Source organism: Marmota monax, unplaced genomic scaffold, assembly GCF_021218885.2.
Source record: "Marmota monax isolate L192 unplaced genomic scaffold, Marmota_monax_Labrador192_F-V1.1 WCK01_AAM20220418_F8-fsc00177, whole genome shotgun sequence".
Classification (NCBI taxonomy): Eukaryota; Metazoa; Chordata; class Mammalia; order Rodentia; family Sciuridae; genus Marmota; species Marmota monax.
This window is the reverse complement of record NW_026694922.1, coordinates 1,274,693-1,295,106: the sequence shown is the minus strand read 5'-3', so window position 1 is coordinate 1,295,106 and position 20,414 is coordinate 1,274,693. Positions and strand designations below refer to the sequence as shown.

Sequence of the window (20,414 nt, the reverse complement as noted above, 5' to 3'; positions counted from 1 at the left end):
GCTAACAAAACAAAGCACAATAGTAATGTTTAAAACACACACAGTCAGGCTTACAATCACATTTCTGAATCTATCTTCACATAGTTACTTGATTCGCCTCACAGTTGGATCAGGCTGTTCTTATTTCCAAATAACTATATTCGAATTCAAAAGGATCCATACAACTTCCCAATTGTGTCACTTCTTACTTCCTTGGGCTGCTTAAACATAAGGGAACCAGTGGAGATCCACCATGCAAGAGCTCACCAGCATAATCTGACATGATTTAGGATGTGGCCCTCCCTGCAACCTCTGCTCCTCCCCATCTGGCAAGACTAGAGATGACAGGCTCAGTGGCCTGCCCTGCCTTCCCTGTAATCAAGCTAAGAAATGTCCATTTTTCCCAGTAGGGCCCAAAAGAAAAATAATGCCCCATTAAAATAAGTCATCGAACAAAAATCCAACCCTTTATTCTAGATGTTGAGATGGTCCACCAGCTCACACAATCACAGGAGACATCACACTTCCTGTTCACATTACCTCAAACTTCAAATCACCTCAACATCACTGATTCTTTTCATATCACCTCAATTTATCTACTTTAAACACTCAGGGAGGGAAAATACTTCCCCAGTTGTGAACACTGCCAAAAGAACTGTACCCTCTTATTTAATTTATTATTAAAACTTATTGTTTAGTTTTTTTGTTAAAAATTTTAGTCCTTCAATAATGAAATGAAATCCACAGATATTGTTTTTTCAGGAAAATAGTAGGGAAGTGTTTGAAGCACAGTGAAAAATTAAATGTTAGAAAAAACACTTTGGCACTTGGCAATATTTTCATGTCTCTGGGGAAATATTAAATCCAGGAATCTGATAAGTGGATTTTCACTGTGCTACATTTTAATAACATTTTGTACTTTCATAAAATACATTTTCTTTTTTACCTTTCTGCTGCTACCCACATTCTCCTCACACATTTCTCTACTGCCGACAAAGAAATCTTCTCATTTTATTTCCTTCTTTTGCCTCCTTGCTTCTTTTATTTTCTTCTAATTAAATTCAACCATAAGAGGAAAAGAACACTTCTATATTGACTAAATGTATAAATTCTTGGATCTAATCTACAAACAAAGATACATTAAGAAAACAATTTTCAAAACATATTTTTGTGTTATCAAAAAAGTAACACTGGAGCTGGGGCTGTAGCTCAGCAGTAGAGCGTTGCCTAGAGAATGTGAGGCACTAAATTCAATCCTCAGCACCACATAAGAAAAAGTAAATAAACAAAATAAAGGTGTTGTGTCCATTTATAGCATATATATATATATATATATATATATATATACAGCATTCATATATATACACACACACACACACACACACACACACACTTTTTTTTTAAAGATTCTTAAAAAAAAAAGTCACTGAGAAAATGTTTGGTTGAATAAAGGTAAAGAAGTTTGTCTGTCTGTCTCTCTCCCTACCTCCTTCCCTCTCTCTCTTTTCCCGGTGCTGGTAGTAAAACAAAAACAAACAAAAAAACTCTTTAATTATAGGATTTCTCAGGACCCTTACAATGTGCCAATATGTGCTCCAAGAGGAAAATAGCATATAGCCCTTTTCTGTGCTTTTTTAACAATTGAATTTTTCCTTCTCCAGTGAATCTCATAGAAAATACTTTAAGAATTGCTATCCCTGATTTTTAAAAAATCAAGGAAAACCAAATTAATATGGGCATCATACATTTAAAAGGTGTATATATCCCAATGCCTCAGGAGGCTGAGACAGGAGGATTGCAAGTTCAAAGACAGCCTCAGCAAAAGTGAGATGCTAAGCAATTCCATGAGACTCTGTCTCTAAATAAAATACAAAATAGGCCTGGGGATGTGGCTCAGTGGTTGAGTGCCCCTGAGTTCAATCCCGGGTAACAAAAATAAATAAATAAATAAAATGAATTTTTTTTTGAAAGGAAAAAAATTACAGAAGTGGAAAATGCATTGACCCCACCTGACCTCAGGAGGCTGAGGCAGGAGGATCCCTAGTTCAAAGCCAGCCTCAGCAAAAGCAAGGCACTAAGCAACTCAGTGAGACACTCACTGTATCTAAATAAAATATGAAATAGGGCTGGGAATGTGGTTCAGTGGTTGAGTGTCTCTGCGTTCAATCCGCAGTAGCCCCCCGCCAAAAAAAAAAAAAGTATATACAATTAAAGTATTGGGGAAAGGAGGACATTATACCATAAAGAGAAAACGTTAGCTGGATGCAGAGGCCCCAGGCTTATAATCTCAGTGACTCAGGAGACTGAGGCAGGAGAATCACAAGCTCAAGGCCAGTCTCAGCAACTTAATGAGGCCCTAAACAACTCACTGAGACCCTGTTTTAAAATTTGAAAATAAAAAGGGCTGGGGATGTAGTTCAGTGGAAAAGCATCCCTGGGTTCAAATATCCAGTACCCACCCCCACCCCACCCCCCAAAAAATAGGTATATCTAAATCTAAAATCTGAAAATCCAGAATCCAAAAGTTTTTAATGACAGGATGCCACAAGTGGAAAATTGCACACCTAACCTCATGTGATGATCACAGTCAAAGCACAGGTGCACTAAAAATGTATAAAAGTAACCTCAGGGGGCTGGGGTTGTGGCCCAGTGGTAGAGTGCTTGCCTCACATGCGCAAGGCACTGGGTTCAATCCTCAGCACCATATAAAATTAAATAAATAAAATGAGGGTATTGTGGCCATCTACAACTAAAAATATTTTTTTAAAAAGTAACTTCAGGTTATGTATATAAGGTTCATACGAAACATAGGTGAATTCCCAAGATATTTCATTATGTATACACAGGTATTCCAAACTGCAAACAAACAAACAAAAAAAAAAAACCAAATCTCAAACATTGCTGATCCCAAGCATTTTGGGTAAGGGATGCTTAACCTATAATAAAAATCTGTGAAAATCAAGGATAGGTAAATATGTAGGAAATGCACATTAATCTTCCAAAAGTATTTAAGAGGAAATCAAGCCATATGAACAACAAGATACCATGGAAATAATACATGAATTTGAAATGGCAACGCCTTTTAAATTAGCTTAACTTAGTTACATTTGAAAATAAAGGGATAGATTATGAGAAAGTGTATACCATGGACATACTTAATGATTACTAACCTAGACAACTTCTACACAAAATTCAATGCTTAGCTCATATCACCTCTTCCTCCTGTTTTTCATTGTACCTACAGCACTCTGTATGTGGTATGCTGTTAGCATATTGTCTTGGAATAATTCATTTTCTCATCTGACTTCCTGTCTAGACTGTAAGTTCCTTGAGAAGGGAATCACATTATATCTAAAACTGCATACCCAAGGTCTAATACTTCACCAATTAGAGAGCTTATAGTTAGAAAATCAGTTTTTTCTTAAATTCCTCAAACTTTCACAAGGTAAACTGAAATACCCCAAATTTTGGAGTAAAATAGTCACCATTAATGTGACTCAATTTTCCTACTTATTATAACATTAACAGCCAGCATGTGGCACATAGTAGACTCTTAAGAAATGCATACTGAAATAATCATTCAACCCATTTACCCAAGTTCCAGTACAAGTTTAGCCTTGGTGAAAGGGGCTGGACTCTTCAAAGAAAAGCTTTTGTCTCACTAGCTCTGCCTGATCCTACCTAAAAGCTGCCGTACTTGAGCATGGCTTCTGACTGCTGCTGAGAGTGGTGGACAAGCCACCTTTCTCCTTCCCAGACCCCAAACAGTGGGAAGCACTGCACCTAGGGCCGGGAGTACAAAGGTCTCCGCGATAAAGCACTGGCCTCAACTCACTGCAGCAACTGAAATTCCCAGATAAGAAACAAGTGCTAACTGAAAAAACTCTAGGTTTTTAAAATAACCCCAGCAGCTCCAAAGGCCAAAATAATTTATTCTTGTAGACGATCGTAGCCTGACAATGACTTAACTTTCTACACTTAACATCTTTGTCACCTCTCTAGACATACGTCCATCAATTCTTTTTCCATATCCTTTCCAGTTAATTATATCCTACTATAAACCTACTCTTCCCACTTCAATTTCTGTCTTAACCTACATACAGGTTACCTTTCCCAGATGGTATAATTAAATGCTTAAAAATAAAAAAGTAGTCAAAATTCTGTCTTCACAAAAATGCCCAGAGACACAGCATTGCTTTTAAGCCACAGCAATTACCCATCAGCCTAAAGGCCATCTAAATCTTAAAGTCTTCAGGGAACAACATGACAGGATGCTCCACCTGTGAGTTAGACTCTTCACCTTCCCCCCTCTGACTTCCTCTTGAGTTTATTCTCCTAGTAGAGATGTATTATTCTTGGGATGGACATGTAAATCCTCTCCAAGAAGGGCTCCGGAATATTATTTTTTTAAAAAGTGAAGACTGCATTTAACCAAAATTCCAATAGAAGAGTGAATTAAAGGGGTAATTTCAGATGTAGTGAAAAGCTGTAATGTCCATTCAAAGTAATGAAGGCACACGGCATTAATCTCCTAAAAAGATTCAAATGCTATGAGTAGAGCAATTCTATTTCTTAGTGGGAACAAATTAAGATGATTTCCCTTACAGAAATTGCCATAATTACAAGTAATTATCTTGTACTCTCTAAATTTACCACTATAGCACATTCTGCAAATATCATTCCCTTCAAATACTTTATTTGGAAATACAGGAGAGATTGTTGCTTTGTGAATTGTGCTACATTACTCAAGCTGATTATCAATACCATATCATCTGTGTAGTAAAGAGATGGCATTCTGAAGTTGGAAGAGTTTAGGATTCCAAATTTACGATATTCCCTTCATCAGGTAACTAATATCACCCAAAGGAGTCCCAACAAAATGAGAATGGCAAACATTCAAAGATAAACTTGAATTAAATGTGGGCTTATGCCTGAAACAATGGGAAAATCATCCTGATATGCACAGGGCAATCGTGAAAAACATGTAAACAGCTGCTGGAGTATTTATAAAAATCCTTGCAGAGCCAAATGAAATCCCATCATTTGCAGCCTACTCAGTTTTTCATTTTCCTTTAATACGAAAATGTGAGAAAAAACAGTTGCTCAGTGGGCATTAGGAAGAGAATAAGCATGTGAAAACCTAATTTCACCATCTTTGGGGCCAATTACTGTCTGGATTTCAGCTGGCATTTGAAGTCTCCTCTCCAGCCAAACTGGGATTCCTTACCATTGTAAAAGAAAAAACATGCCCCGGGAGCTTGCCTTTCCCTAAGTCATTCTCACTGTCTGGAACAGTCTCATCTCTGCTGGAGAAAAACCCACCGACCCTCATGTCTATTGAAACGTCCTCCGCTCTTGGTCTACTCATTCGCACCCCAGCTCCAAGCCCTTCTCTGTCTCCCACTCCACTCAGCTGTGACAGTTCCTTTTATTCAGTTTCCAGAGAACACTCTCTGCCACTCTGGTGATACTTAACATATGCCCCCTCACATTTCAGATAACACTACACTTCTCTTACCCTCTCTTCTAGATTGTAAGCTGTGAAGTGTATTTTTATTTATATTTGCATCTCCTCCAGCTATAACAAATGTTTAACAATGATCAATTTAAATGAATTTGATTTTAAAAAGTTTTCCCATTTAGAAGCATATCATTGAAACAATCTGTAAAATGACTACAGAATGCAAATAAATACCTGGTTTTGTTGAACAAAACTGTAATTTTTATGTTAGTGTTTAAAGCTCATCCTTGGTGAGACTATAACTCTGTGCCTATTAATCTTCCCTGGTATATTTGGTTGATATAATTTTGTTTTTCTTTTGCAATACTGGGGATTAAACCCAGGGATTCACAGGTGTAGGCAAGAGCTCTACCATTGGGCCACACCTCCAGCCCAGGTCAGTATAAATGTTAACTTACTTGTTCATGTATTTATACATAGTCAGTAACCTCTCATTTAAGATCTCACCTTTAACTGGTATCTCTTAAGCTTAGAATTTTTATGCTTAATTTTTAAACAAAAGGATAATGAAATGTACTCCATATCTCCATATTTTCAACCTGTTTTAATCAACATTTAAATGCCACAAGTATATTCTATAGATTTATAATACTTAAGAATTAGCTTTAAGTATTTTACATTCTTGTTCATTCTTAGTCCAGTATGAGGCAATGCAAATATATTTTACAGATTCACTTAAAAAAATAAAGTCATAGAGTTCTGCCTAGATTAACAAGGAAATTTTGCCAACTTTACGGTTATTTACTGTAAATACTGGCTCCATAATAGCCCAGTTCTAAGTTTTTTTTTTCCCATAAACCAAATAAATGGGATAGCATTTATATGGTTCATTAAAATGTCTTGAGAACCGTATAGCTAGCATCAAAAATAATTAGAACAATGGCAATGCACTTAGATATAATCTACTTATCAAAGAGTTCTATTTTACATTTGTGCAAGCTGACATAAACAGTTTGCTTTTCACACATTATTCTACCCTTATTGATAGCAGTCATTAATTTCTCTTCCCTTCCTCCTGATCCTCTTGCGTTACCTACACTGGCCTAGACAGGTCCTTTCTTGGAATTATGCAAGTCTGTAATGTTCTGTCCACAACTCCCTTCTTGTCCTGTCCATAGAAGTGAAGACCCCCTGCTGAATGTTGTTTCCTGGCTACTCAAGGTCCTCACCAAAATAGCCCCATCTCCACCTCAAACCAGGTCCCTCATGGACTATGGTCCTGCCATTTCATGTTCCTCCCTACCAGCTATACCAAGTGGTTATATGGACCCCCTTTTTAAGATGTTGCTGGGGGACACACCAGTTGCTAACAAATGCTACTATTTATAGTCAGCAAACATACGCTACTATTATACTTGTATTTTACTGTGGGATTTTTAAAAAAATTGTAGGTATAGATGGACAGAATGCCTTTATGTTATTTATTTATTTTAATGTGGTGCTAAGGATTGAACTCAGTGCCTCACATGTGCAAGGCAAGCGCTCTGCCACTGAGCCTCAGCCCCAGTCCCTACTGTGGGTTTTTAAAGCCTCAGCACAATGGGATGTTAGAGAAATAAGTCCTAGAGGTGTGTGTCTGAAAGCAAATAAACTTCTTGATGTCTTCAAATATACCATCTGTTTAGCTGTCTTTTCTTATAAACGAGCCCAACCCTCACTGCTAACTTCTACAGAAGAAGGAGAGCAGAACAGTGGACACAGCTCTCCCATTAGGGTACCCAGGTCAAGGGCCACCCCTGATTAGCTATGTGATCATGCTCCTTAAGGTTCCTTTCTAAAAAATTTTAGTCTAAGTATTATAAATTCTCTCCAGCAAGTCTAAGCTAAAACAAAAAAGTTGTTTAAAATAATTTATATTTCTGTAAGGAAAATAATGTTTTAGTTAATTAATGTGCAACTAATGAATATTTAAGTAAATATTATTTATTAATAACTGAGTTCCTTGGTTATTTCTTCTCAAAAGCAATTACATGTATCCCCTGGGATGGAAGTAATACCCTCCACCTGAACCACTCATACTGGTTCCTTCTGCAGTAGTTTTGCTGCTGTTGTTGGTTTTGTTTGGGGTTTTATTTCCCGATGGCCTCAAATTCCTGGTCTCAACAGATCCTACCTATCTCAGCCTCCCAAGTAGCTACCACACCCAGCACTGCCATGGCTTTTCATCATGTGTAGTTTTTATTATATGTAAGTTACATGAAAAATAAATTCCAAGTCAGATACACCAAAGCAGAGTCAGAAAAGGAGAACTGCAGTGGCATTCCACATCACTCAAAATGTTTTCAAGCCTATGATGCATTCACAACTGTATCTAACACTTATTAATAATGAATAATAACTCATTTATCAAAAGATCACTACATCAACTATCTAGAAAACTGCCTTAAAAAGAAATTACAAAAAGAGAACAAATGTCAAGTTTTTGTTTAATCAATTAGACTTTCTTTAATTTCCAAATATTTGAATGGATTTAATATTGATATAATTAGATCTGATTGGCCACCTTTTTTCTTCTTCAATACTGAGGATTGAACCCAAGGGTGATCTTCCACTGACCTACATCCACACAGCCTTTTTTTCTTTTTCTTCTTTTGAAACAGGGTCTCACTAAGCTACGCAGGCTGGCTGGAACTCGCCTCTTGAGTAGCTGGGGTTACACACATGTACCACCACACATGTCGTGGTCACCTTTTTAAAAGTGTTGGTTCCCTTACTGGAGCATTTTGTGTTTCTTTAATAAATAGACAGTCCGTGAACCTACATGAGAGCAGCATTACTCTGCGCAATGCAGAAAGAAAAGTAAAAACAGTATAAAGAAGGCATAAAATTATTTCAAAAGAAACAAGACATCAATCTGGGGTCATTCCATATGGGAACAAATAATTCCACATTCCTTAAAAGCTCTTATAGAATTACTGTGTCACAGCAACAGAACCATTCATGTTTGTGATAATAATCCTATGTAATCAGGAGATTAAATCATTCTATCATTCTTAGCATCTTTTGTTAAAGAAGATGGAAAATATGTACTATATTTTAGAAAACTTCATATTTAAAATGGTTGAAATTTTTTAAAGGTTGAAAGTTAATAAATTAAGTTTGGGTTACTGTGGCAATTACAAAAACACCACTTAGTGCAATGATTTTCCATGGATACCATAGTGACCATGGAATATCAAAATTCATAATCAATTCCCCAAACTTTTTTAAAAAATATTTATTTTTTAGTTGTGAGAGGACACAATACCTTTGTTTTATTTTTACATGGTGCTGAGGATAAACCCAGTGCCCATGCTAGGCAAGCGTTCTACCTCTGAGCCACAGCCCCTGCCTTCCCCAAACTTTTTGATATTTATCACCACCATTCCTACCCTCCTTTCAAACATCAGTTAAGCCATAGTAAATGTCTACTATTGTATTTCAAAGATGGTCACACATAGGCCATTTCACATTCTAATAAATTTACTAAAATTATCAATAACTTTAATAATAATAAAGTGATTTTCATATTATCTTTATTACTCTAGCTCACACTCTGTTGGAAAAAAAATCTAATTACTAGGTAATAAAAAAAGTCCACCAAAATGGTGTGGGCCCCCATCACTGACATTTTCTTTCTACTCCTCAGTCAAAAATGTAGCAATCCTCAAGCAAAGTATGGTGGTGCCCACCTATAATCCCAGCTACTTTAGGAGGCTAAGGCAGGAGGGTTGCCAATTTGAGGCCAGCCTATACAATTAAGCAACATCCTCTCTCAAAAAAATTTAAAAGGACTGGGAATGTAACTCAGTGGTAGAGTGTTCATCTAGAATTAAAAGAATTTTTAACTAATAAAAAACAATTTTATTTATGCCTGAAAATCTCACAGTCTCAAAATATGTAATATATCTAGACTAAGCATTACAGCTTTTCACAGATACCAAATCTAGCATAAACCTGAAAATATGTCTATGTGTGCATTCTAGTTGTGTTCATTTATTATAAATATTAAAATTACAAGATATGCTATTAAGTTAGAACAATGAATTAATAATCCAGAAAAATGTAATGGAAGTCAAGATTCTCAGATATATAAAACAAGTTAGCATGCAGTCTATTGTCAAATTTTAAATATTGTATTTTTATTTTCCTTAAAATAAGGGATACCTACTTTGGACAAATCAGAATAAGAAATCATTTACCCATAAAACACTAACTATAATCTATTATGTTGTTTTGCCAACATAGGACTATACCAAGGTTGTCCCAGAGTGTGCAGCAAACTTCCTGGTGGGTTTCCCCCTCCCTTGCTCCCCTCTAATTACGGGTCTAGATTCAAGTCTGTGTATAGCGTGTGTTTGGGACAGTATGTGTCCAAACTAAACCAGTTCTCACAACGACTTTCTGACTTCCAACTCCACTGGGCCCCTATTCCAAATGTTTATGGTGTAACTTGAACTTGCCTTAATATCTGTGCTTCTACAAGACCCAGCCCCCCAACATGATATACTTCCAAAATATTATCTCTCACAAAAAGTAAACAATGCTCGAAATACATGTGTATTTATGAATGGACAATGGCTTTCATTCAAGGCATATGCTAGAGAAATTCCATTCTTTAACAGTCTAAACTGAGAAGTATCTACAGCAAAATAATAATAATAATAATAATAATAATAATAAAAGCTTATTTGCAGCTTTGACAATACTCATCAAACTTATTTCATGAGCCTTTCCTAGAAATTCAATTTATTACACAGAAAGTATAAATCAAAGGATACAATTTTATGGTTTTTCTTAAATGACATGTAAAAGAAGAACAGTATACTCAAAATAACAAAGACAGGACACTCTACTAGAGCAATCTAAAGGACAAAGTACGCTGGAAAAGGAATGTAGTTAAAGGGCTCAGTCATGTGAGAATGTGAGAACTCTTAGCTTTAAAAAAAAAAACTAAAAAGGGGGGACTAGCAAGAAAGTTCAGGACAAAAGCTTCATATAAATCCTGAAAATGTCAGTTAAATGATATAATTTTATAGCTTTCAATAAAACTACATGGTTTTAGCACATCAATAAAAGCAAAGTCTTAAAGCTGAGACATACATTGTTATTAATGATGGAATGAATTCACGGTGGAAGCGAGAGCTGGCAGGACTGGCCGGGAGTTTAGGTTTTTCTCTGCTTCCGCTGTATTTTCCACAGCATGTCATCACTGTGACTGACTAGCAAAATGAAGGTGGCTGCTGGCGCCCTTTCTTGAAGTTGGGCCAATTAAACTCTGTAGCCTCTCACACTGGCAAAGCTTACTGGCTAGCTCCTGAGCAGTGAAGGTGCCAACTCAGATTTCCTCATTGCTGACTTCCTTCACTTCTTATCAAGTCTACCAACTATTTCCACCTTCTTGAGTGTTCCTGGAAGTAGTCTTCTACAGATGACCATTTCTTACCAAATATACAGAATAATAAATATTGAGGGCTAAAGGGAATAGAGATGTACTCTGGTAGTTTACAATCAGGGTTGGTGCACAGACATCTCATGATCAGTGTGAGAAGAGTCACAAATAACTGCAACTTTTTACCATTTTTGAAAAATCGAGGCTAGGTGTGGTGGTGCACACCTGTAATCCCAGTGATTCAGGAAGCTGAGGCAGGAGGATTGCAAATTCAAAGTTTGCCTCAGTCATTTAGTGAGGTCCTAAGCAACATAGAGAGACCCTGTCTCAAAATGAAAAGGAGAAAGGGCTGGGGATATGGCTCAGTGGTTAAGCACCCCTCAGTTCAGTCCCCACTATCAAAAATTTAAAAATTAATAAAAATTGAGGTGAAAGTCACAGAACACAAAATTTGTCATCTTTTAATATATATTGTATACTTTAGTATATAATTTTGTGACATTTAGTACATGCAGTGTGTTATGCAACTACCACTTTTTAATTGATATATAGTTCAGCTCATCCCTTTAATGAGCTGCTCTCACTTCTCTTCAATATGGCATTCTAGGAGGGTGAAAATAGGTAAACTTGCAAGACAGTCATTTCTAGTAACTGGCAAATCAAAGGATCTTGCCAACTGACTGAAGATCCCAGAGCATCTCATCCCATGAATGCATTCATTCACACCAACATTCACTGGTTCAGCTCCTCCTCTGTGCCCATCCCCTCAAAATCTTAAACTGGTGGAGACAGACATACTGACAGTTACAGTCCAGGGCTGGGACCGTAGCCCATATAAGTATGGTCAAAAGAATGTATGGCCATCAGTGCCCAGCAAGAAAAGAACTGTTCACAGGAAGATTGACTAGGAGGACAGGGCGGACCCAGTTCTTTGGGTCTGGCCAATGACAAAAACAAGGTGAGTTATGAAGAGTATGAAGAGAAGGCGTCTAGGGAGAGGAAAGAATCCCAGTGAGCCATGTCCAGCTAGGCTGCAGGGTAACACTGTGCCACAAGGAAAAATGTAGGAAGCATTTTTTATATGCCAAGCGCTCTTGTAAGAGTTTTGCATTAAATCTTCAAAGTCATACTAAGATCGAGGTGCCATTCATTTTGAATAGCAGAGACCCCAGAAGTACAGAGAGGGTAGGCAGCTTGGCTACACAGCTACTGAGAAGCTGAGCTGGAATTCCCTCCCACGCAGCGTAGCAGCAGAGCACATCTTCCTTCTCATGTAGTCTGTACTAAAGTTTTCTTTCATTCATCTTTTTAATAAAGTTAGTTGCTTATGACAGATCTTTTATGATGGAAGCTACAATATGCCACAACACACTGAAAGTAAACCATGAATGGGCATCGCCAAGAATCCCTTTGGCCTCTGAGCAGGTGAGAGAGTAAGGAACAAACTCCTGTCATTTTCTTGCCAGGCACCTCCCTCCCCTGCCCAGAGAGACAGGGCAAGACTTAACAAGGTGAGTAATGGCAGCCTGTGTTTTTAAAACAATTACTTGAAAGGAATGAAAAGAGAGAACCAGAGAAAAAAAGAGACCAGAAAAAGAAAAATCATTAGGATGCCATTTGCAGTAGATCCAGCAAGTGATAATGAGGCGCTAAACTTGAACAGTGGGGAGTCAGATGTGAGAGATTAAATGACTTGCCCAAGGACATGAGTCAAGGGAACTGCCAGTACCAAAACCTGGGCTTCAGGTCGCAGTGATCTGGGAATGGTGTGTGGATTGGATTTGCAGAAACATCTCAATCAGGACATTTCTACGACTTTAGAAATTACAACTACCTAATCCACAAAGCTTATTTTTAAAAATCTATTTTATACTATTAAACAAGCTGTGGCCCAAAATGAATAATCTAATATCAATTGCATAGCATTCAAGCAGGTGACTGTCATTTGGTATAACCGTATTAAAATTTGAGACTTAGCCTTATAATCCTGAAACAAAATACTTATTTCATCATAGAGAAAGTATAGAGATCTGAAATACACTCTTTCATAAAAGTAATAAGCTATCCTAAGACACAGATTTACAGAACATAATCCTCACAAGTGAGCTTCCAAACAAGCTTTTTAAATGAAGCTCTGTCAGAGAAGTCATTTAAGAAGCCAGATTCACATTTTATTAATGTGACAAGTGTAACAAGATAAATATATCATATGATTCTCAAATGACATAATTAATGTAGCTTATGTGACATATTCCTATTAATGATCTTTTATTATGTGTGAACAGTAAAATAACATTAGACGAGCAATGAAAAAATCCAATCAGCAGTTGCCTTCCTGAAGGTTCTGACTGCAGCCCTATTTACACAGTATTATCTGATAGTAATCCTTGGGTTTTAAAGAACAGAAATCACTTCAGATTTGTAAACAAACATGTTCCTATGAGATAAGCATTTTAATTGCTATCATTTCTGCAAATATAAGATTAAAATAATGTGATGCATGATAGCCTCTTAATGTGGAAACAAAGGAAAGCTTATTTTGCCAGGCCAATTAGGTTATGTGAATAAAAGGATAATGACACTGGATTGTGAGCCCAGTCTACACAGCCTGGCGCTGTGACCTATCATGACTTCCATGGAGATTTTGTGGCGAGTGGCTGCCCCCTCCTTGATGCTGTCTGCAAAGATAAGAAGTAAGTGACAAAATAATTCTGGTTTTCCTTAGTAATCTACTATAGTACAATAACTATGAATCAACTGAAATATAAGAAAATCTAAAAATACAAGTTTTATAAGTAATAGTTTAATAAGTAATAGCTCTTATTACTTTCACATCCAAGAAATATTTATTGAGCAACTATACTTCCCTTGGCATCAAAAAAGAGGGGAGATGGTTCCTGAACTTAAGAAGCCTGAAGTGGTAGAAAGAGGTTAGATACATACATAAAGTGATGGAGATATACATGGTAAAGAGGAAACAACATCCCAAGACATGAAAGATAGTGCTCCAAGAATTCAGATGTAGGTAAAATCACCACATTTCAAGAGGAAACAGGGCTGGGTGGGGACATCTTTTTGCAAGCACCTTGAAGTGAGAGAGCAGAGCTCTGGTTAAATATAGTATATTGAGATCAACTCAGGCTTATCTTTCTTGGATAAATAGCCCTTTTCATCAAAGTTCCCAAGTACAATGGTAAAGAACACACACTCTGAAGTAAATAAACCCTGGCCCAACCCTAGTTCTGACCCTGCCATGCCGTATAACTGTGGGTAAGTCATTCCCCGCCTCTAAATCTTAGTTTCCTTAAAGTACAAGTTACAACACCTCCCATCTCACTGGATAAGAATAAAATGAGCTCATATAGACCAATTAGAGATGTCCAGCATAGAGCAGGTGCCTCAAAAATTGTAGCTGCTGGAGCTGGAGTTGTGGCTCAGTGGTAGAGCACTTGCCTTCCATGTGTGAAGCACTGGGTTCAATTCTCAACACTGCATATAAATAAATGAATAAAATAAAGGTCCATCAACATCTAAAAAAAAATGGTAGTTGCTATTTGCATGATATCAAATGTCGCTCTTACCATGAAGCAACAAGGACAATTGTTCAAAATCTTGCTTTAAAAAAAAAAAAACTATTAAGGTATAACTGACTTAGAAAGAGCTGTCCATCTTTATACAACTTGATAAGTTTGTAGATGTGTATATACCTCTGAAACATGCTTTTAGGCCTACGGTGTTTTGGAAGACTGGGTCCCAAGCTCCTCACTGATCATGGGGGCAAAACATGATGAATCATGTCATGTTCTGATGGTTTCTTTGTGAAAAGGTTTCAGACCCTAATAGAATACTCCAGACTCTCGTGTTTAAAAGCTTGCATTAAATATCAAGTCTAACCCAGCAAGTAAGCAGAGAAAAGAGGAGGAAAGAGCTCCCCTTCAATCACGTACCCCAGCTGCATCCTCGGTTAAAACAAAGAAATATTGAACCTATGGTTATTCTCTTACAGTGAACCCAGAATTTAGAAAAGCCCCAACTAGTAGAGGCTGACAGGACACCATGACAGCTAACTACCCACCAATTCTAGTCATGAAGCCAGCTGCACACAGACACTGCTTGAGGCAGCATTCTGTGGATGATCTTCTTAGCATTGTTAAAATCACATCAATGCAGTATCACTTTTCATCTGTAGTGTAAATGGTTTTATGAAACAGTTTGGTAAAACACATGGCATGTGACTGTACCATTACAAATGTGTTAGCTGACATGGCCAGAAACCATCACAATGATCTGATCATGTGAGTATTCTGGCAAGAGTACAAAAATAAGCCTAATTTTTGTGAAGACTTAATAGTGCCCTAATGAGTTGAATACTGAGTCTTCTCTAAAGTAGCTTCCACTTCCAGTGCAGGAGAAACAAGATCTGTTCTCAACCACCAAATAATCATACAGCATTTGATGGCTCAGCTTGTTTTTTTGTAATCTTCTGTGAACTCCACAGAATTAGATCTGGATCCTAATAATGTGATGATTTGAGATTATGAATACAGTGAATAAACACAACCTTCTGGTATAGCAATTGAAGCATCACAGAGTGAGTAAATACTGAGAGTGAATCCTAACACTTGAAACAGAATCTTCCAGAGTGGAGAAATCCACCTGACTGCCAAGAATAATACTTCCGTGGTTCAAGCAATACCCGTACCCAGAGGGGATTCCACAGACATAACCACATGAGTTACTGCATATTGGGTAAAATAGAAAAAACAGACATTTATAAATGTACAGTTTGCAGACATCTTTAAACTACTCATAAATATTCAATTTACAAATACAGAAGAAATGAAGGACTTTAGGAATATGCAGGATCTGTTTAAATTGCTTAATTATATGGTTCCTTCTATGGGTTTTCCTCATCCTGTTTTTATTGGGGGTGGGGAAATACATGGCTCTCCCGACCTAAGTAAACGAAACCAACCCCACTGAAAGAACCTCTAGGATGAGAACAAATATATAAGAGATTCTGGGTGAGGTAGAAAAGACAATGTCACAGGACAAAATTCACAGCAATGGGATGTCCAAGAAAACCTTTCAATTCACCAGGCTATTCGGAGGCAGGGTTTGTCAGATTCCGGAGCAGTAAAACAAATGCACAATATCTTCTCAGACATTTCACACATGATTTCTATTTCAGCTCTGATGTAAAACTCGGCATCACACATCATGGCACAAAGAAAGAGTCATTTTAGCTAGTTCAAGTAAAACACCAGACAGCTGCTAACAGACACAGGTCGCGGCTGGGGAGGGGCACAGCAAATTCAGTTCGCTGTGTTTTCCTCCAGAAGAATGTCAATAAAACCCACGTCCAAATGAGGTCTTTGCAGGGGGAGGGAAAGCGCGGCCACGCAGTGAGCCACTGGGTTCACCTAACAGTTATGGGCAGTCAGACAAGTTAGCAAAGGGAGCCCTGGCCAGACGTACAGCTGCCAACAACTTGAAGAAGGCTGTCTTTCCCCCTCAACATCCTGGGGTGGGGACCAGTCCCACGTTTGGAAACGTTATTTCTGGGACCAATAGCAATTTATTTTGATAGAACCACTGGATTGTTTTTTTCTTGAGTTCTCAACAAAGGAGCCATATTAGGAAATAATCTCGCAAAAAGCGAGGTGTCCCCTCCCCTGCCCACGCTCGGGGCACACACGCGGCTCACGCCGACCCGCGGACACCAGCCGGCGCACAATGGCCGCGCTCCGGGCCCACGCGGCCGCCCGCGCCCCACGGCTCGAGGCCCGGCCCGGCCCGCCCGGGGCGCTCGGGCGGGAGGCCCCGCGGCCCGCCGCCCGGGAACCAGCCACGGCGCGGTTGTGCTGGGGCTGCTCGCCCCCCAGCGGGGCCCTGGGGAAGCGGCTGCCAGCGGCTTGGAGACGGTTAACCCCTTGGGGAAGTAGGTGCTCCAAGACCCACCTGCGGGGCCGCTGGAACGAGTCCCGGGCAGCCCCAGACGGCCCCCACCCCGAGACCCTGCGCCGCCGAGTCCTCGGACCCTGGAAGCTCTTGGCTGGCTCGGGCAAAGCTAAGGATGTCACGGGCTCCACAGGGCTCTAGAGCGAACGGGTGTTTCTGAGCTGTCACCCCTGAGGGTCCACGCATACCAAGAAGGAAAACTTGGAGGGCAGTGGACGCAGACCAGACTTGGTAACTTGTCCCGAAGGGAACGGCGTGAGTCCCTCAGGGTCCAGGGCTGTCTGCACCCCGGCCCAGAGAACTGTGAAAGATGTGGAGGGACCGAGGGCCGACCCCAGTCACCCATCCCTGAGTGGGGCTCCGGGCCCCGTCCCCACTCCGTGACACTTACCTTCTTCCGGGGCTGCCATTTCATCATATTTGTACAGCCGATACGTGGAACATCAAGATGTTGGCTGGGGGCTGGGGGCAGATGCAGGGCAGCGGCGACTGCAAGTCATGCTGCCTCCCTTCCACCCCCTAATTCTTCCCCATATTCACTGCAAAGGGAAAAAGCCCAGGAGAGTCCAGTCTTTTCGCCTTCAGTTCAATGAAAAGTATCCCCAAACCACGAACACACTTCCCACCGCGCTAGGAAGTCCCAGCAGCCACCAGTGTACTCCTGCCAGAGCGGGGCATTTTCCCCGGCTGGCGCTTGCAAAAGGAGCCTGCGGCAGGGGGTCTCGGAGCTGGCTACAGAGACCCTCTCTCAGAGAAGAGACTGAGAACGCGAGCTGCTGCAGAAACCCAGCCGGGCTCCTGCCATCCAAACCCCTTTGGCGAATTCTTCTCTTCTCAAAAAAGATTAGACAAGCAATCAAACCCTCACGAGCAGCCTGGAGCAATTCCCAAAATTCTGGGTGTATTTCTCGTTTGTAAAATTTAGCAAAGAAAATTCCAAAGATCTGTAATCAGAGCTTCTTTTATGCTGTTTTCTTTTCCTTCTTGGATAACTTGGGAAAAGGAGCTGCCCTTCCCGGAATGCCTACCTTCCCTGAACACTGTAAATAGGAAAACTTGGTTTGTGTGTTTAGATTTTTTTTTTTTTAATTCCCAAGAACCTTAGTAGGGAAAGGCTGGAAGGAAATCCTGCAAGAACCCAACTCCACAGCTCAGTCTGCACTAATGACTTCCTTCCCTTCAGTGCAAGCACAGCCTGCCCAGCTCCAGCCACACAGCGAAACGGTTTCTGGGTCTTAGTGCCACGACATCTGCTCAGATGCAAAAAGTAAGGCAAAGCATACAGTTCTGGAGGACCCAAAGGCTCCAAAGAAACAGATCCAGAAGAGATATAAGAAGTTAGAAAACCCTTTCAAAAGACATGGATTTAGGATTTATATTCAGAGAAAAAAGGCAAAGGAGATCCTAGACCAGAAGGCTTTAAAAACTTAATTTCTGACTTGAAGAAAAGAGACTTGAGGTATCTATCAAGGTAACCAAGAGTTTTGCCCAAAATGAAGCTAAATATAGATTCTAATTGCTTCTCTAAATTTAGTGCTAATTTTATTACATAAAAATATGAGGATTTTCATTCATCTTCTATGAGATGATTCTCTTAGTTAAGCAGATTAATCTATAAATAGAAAATACTATGTAATTCTATTATTAATCATCCAACATGTCTATCAAATCCCATGCTATCATGACTCTGTTTTGATAGCTGTTAATATAAAAGGTAGTATTACCAACTAATGTACATTATGATAGTAATGGATGTACTGAGCCCAGTGTTCCCAGTGTTTAACTTAATTACTCTCAGAGTGCTGAATGCATTGTCAGAACTGACTGATATGGAAGATAATATACAGATGGACCACTAACTATATCATATTATAAATAAATCATCAAAACACCCCAAACAATTACAATTGGCCCACATATCCATGTAGGAGTGGTCTTATCACTCCATTTCGAGGATGAGGACAGGCGATTCAGAGGAGTCACTGGCTCAACAGAGACCACACATAGAGCATGGTGGGGCTAGAAGTCAAACCCACAAGGAACTTTTTTCAAAGCCTGTATTCTTTTCATGTTAAGCTTCATAGCTACATGCCAGCCTCATCTCAATAACCTCACCTCTCATCTCAATAAGCCTATCAACTACCAACAACAAGCACCCGTTATTTGCCAGCTCCTTTCCTAGGCACTAGAAACATGAGGAAGGGGCTATCCCTGCTCTTGAGAAGATTACATGACTTCAGGCAGCAGTCACAAGTAGCTCCAATTCTGTTTGTATTCTGATGCATCCATAATATTCTGGGCAACTTCATGTGGACATCCTACTAGCAAAGAAAATTCAATAAATTCAAACTAAATTGATTCAGTCTCTTCCTAAATCAGCTTCTCTTCCTAACTTTCCTTTTTTTGTCCATAACACCATTATCCTTCCAGGATCACAAACTGAAACCTCAACACCATTCCTTATATCTAATCTATCACCAAATCCTCTCACTTCTTTCCTGTACATCACTTTCAAATTCCTCCTGCTGACATCTGAAAGAAGAGCCTCACAAAACAAATACATATTAAGTATCAACTCAGTGCACAGCATCCTGTGGGATAGAAAGGTATAAAACTAAGTCTCTAAGCCAGAGGAGGTTACAAAGAAATTAGGACAGAACAGAAATCCTGTAAGAAGACAGCCAGGCACTTGCTGCCTCTTACAGTTAGTTAGTTGGACAACTAATGAGTTCTGTGGTCCATAGGAGTCCTAGGAGTTAGGAGAAATCATAAGCAGGGTGGCCAAGGAAGACTTCACAAGGAACTTGAAGAAAAAAAATCACCTCTAGGTTTCAGTGCACCCCAACCTAAAAAAAAATGTGGCATTTATACACAATGGAGTATTACTCTGCACTAAAAAATGACAAAATCATGGAATTTGCAGGGAAATGGATGGCATTAGAGCAGATTATGCTAAGTGAAGCTAACCAATCCCTAAAAAACAAATGCCAAATGTCTTCTTTGATATAAGGAGAGAAACTAACAACAGAGCAGGGAGGAAGAGCATGAGAAGAAGATTAACATTAAACAGGGACGAGAGGTGGGAGGGAAAGGGAGAGAGAAGGGAAATTGCATGGAAATGGAAGGAGACCCTCATTGTTATACAAAATTACATATAAGAGGAAGTGAGGGGGAAAGGGAAAAAACAAGGGAGAGAAATGAATTACAGTAGATGGGGTAGAGAGAGAAGATGGGAGGGGAGGGGCGGGAGGATAGTAGAGGATAGGAAAGGCAGCAGAATACAACAGTCACTAGTATGGCAATATGTAAAAACGTGGATGTGTGACCGATGTGATTCTGCAATCTGTATACGGGGTAAAAATGGGAGTTCATAACCCACTTGAATCAAATGTATGAAATATGATATGTCAAGAGCTTTGTAATGTTTTGAACAACCAATAATAAAAAAAAAGAAAAGAAAAGAAAAAAAATCACAAGAGATGTGACTTATTCTGGCACCAAAAACCCAAGTGCTTAGCATGGCTGCAATGCCTTTTAGGACCTTCCAATGTCTCTGAGCTCACTCCTTCTCCTGCTCCCTTA

The 20,414-nt window shown here is 39.2% G+C and overlaps 1 protein-coding gene across 3 annotated transcripts in view; it reads right to left on the bottom strand.

Annotated features, from left to right (window-relative positions):
- Ttc28 (tetratricopeptide repeat domain 28) overlaps positions 1 to 20,414 on the bottom strand; it is a 592,527-nt gene that overhangs the window by 376,278 nt on the left and 195,835 nt on the right. The window contains exon 1 of one of the 3 annotated variants that reach the window (XM_046427245.2): positions 17,224 to 20,008. The exons of the other annotated variants lie outside the window; for them this stretch is intronic. Within the exon in view, the coding sequence (XP_046283201.1) occupies positions 17,224 to 17,250 (27 nt within the window). The 5' untranslated portion in view covers positions 17,251 to 20,008. Of the gene's footprint in view, positions 1 to 17,223; positions 20,009 to 20,414 lie in introns of those variants that run through there. 3 annotated transcript variants of the gene reach the window in all.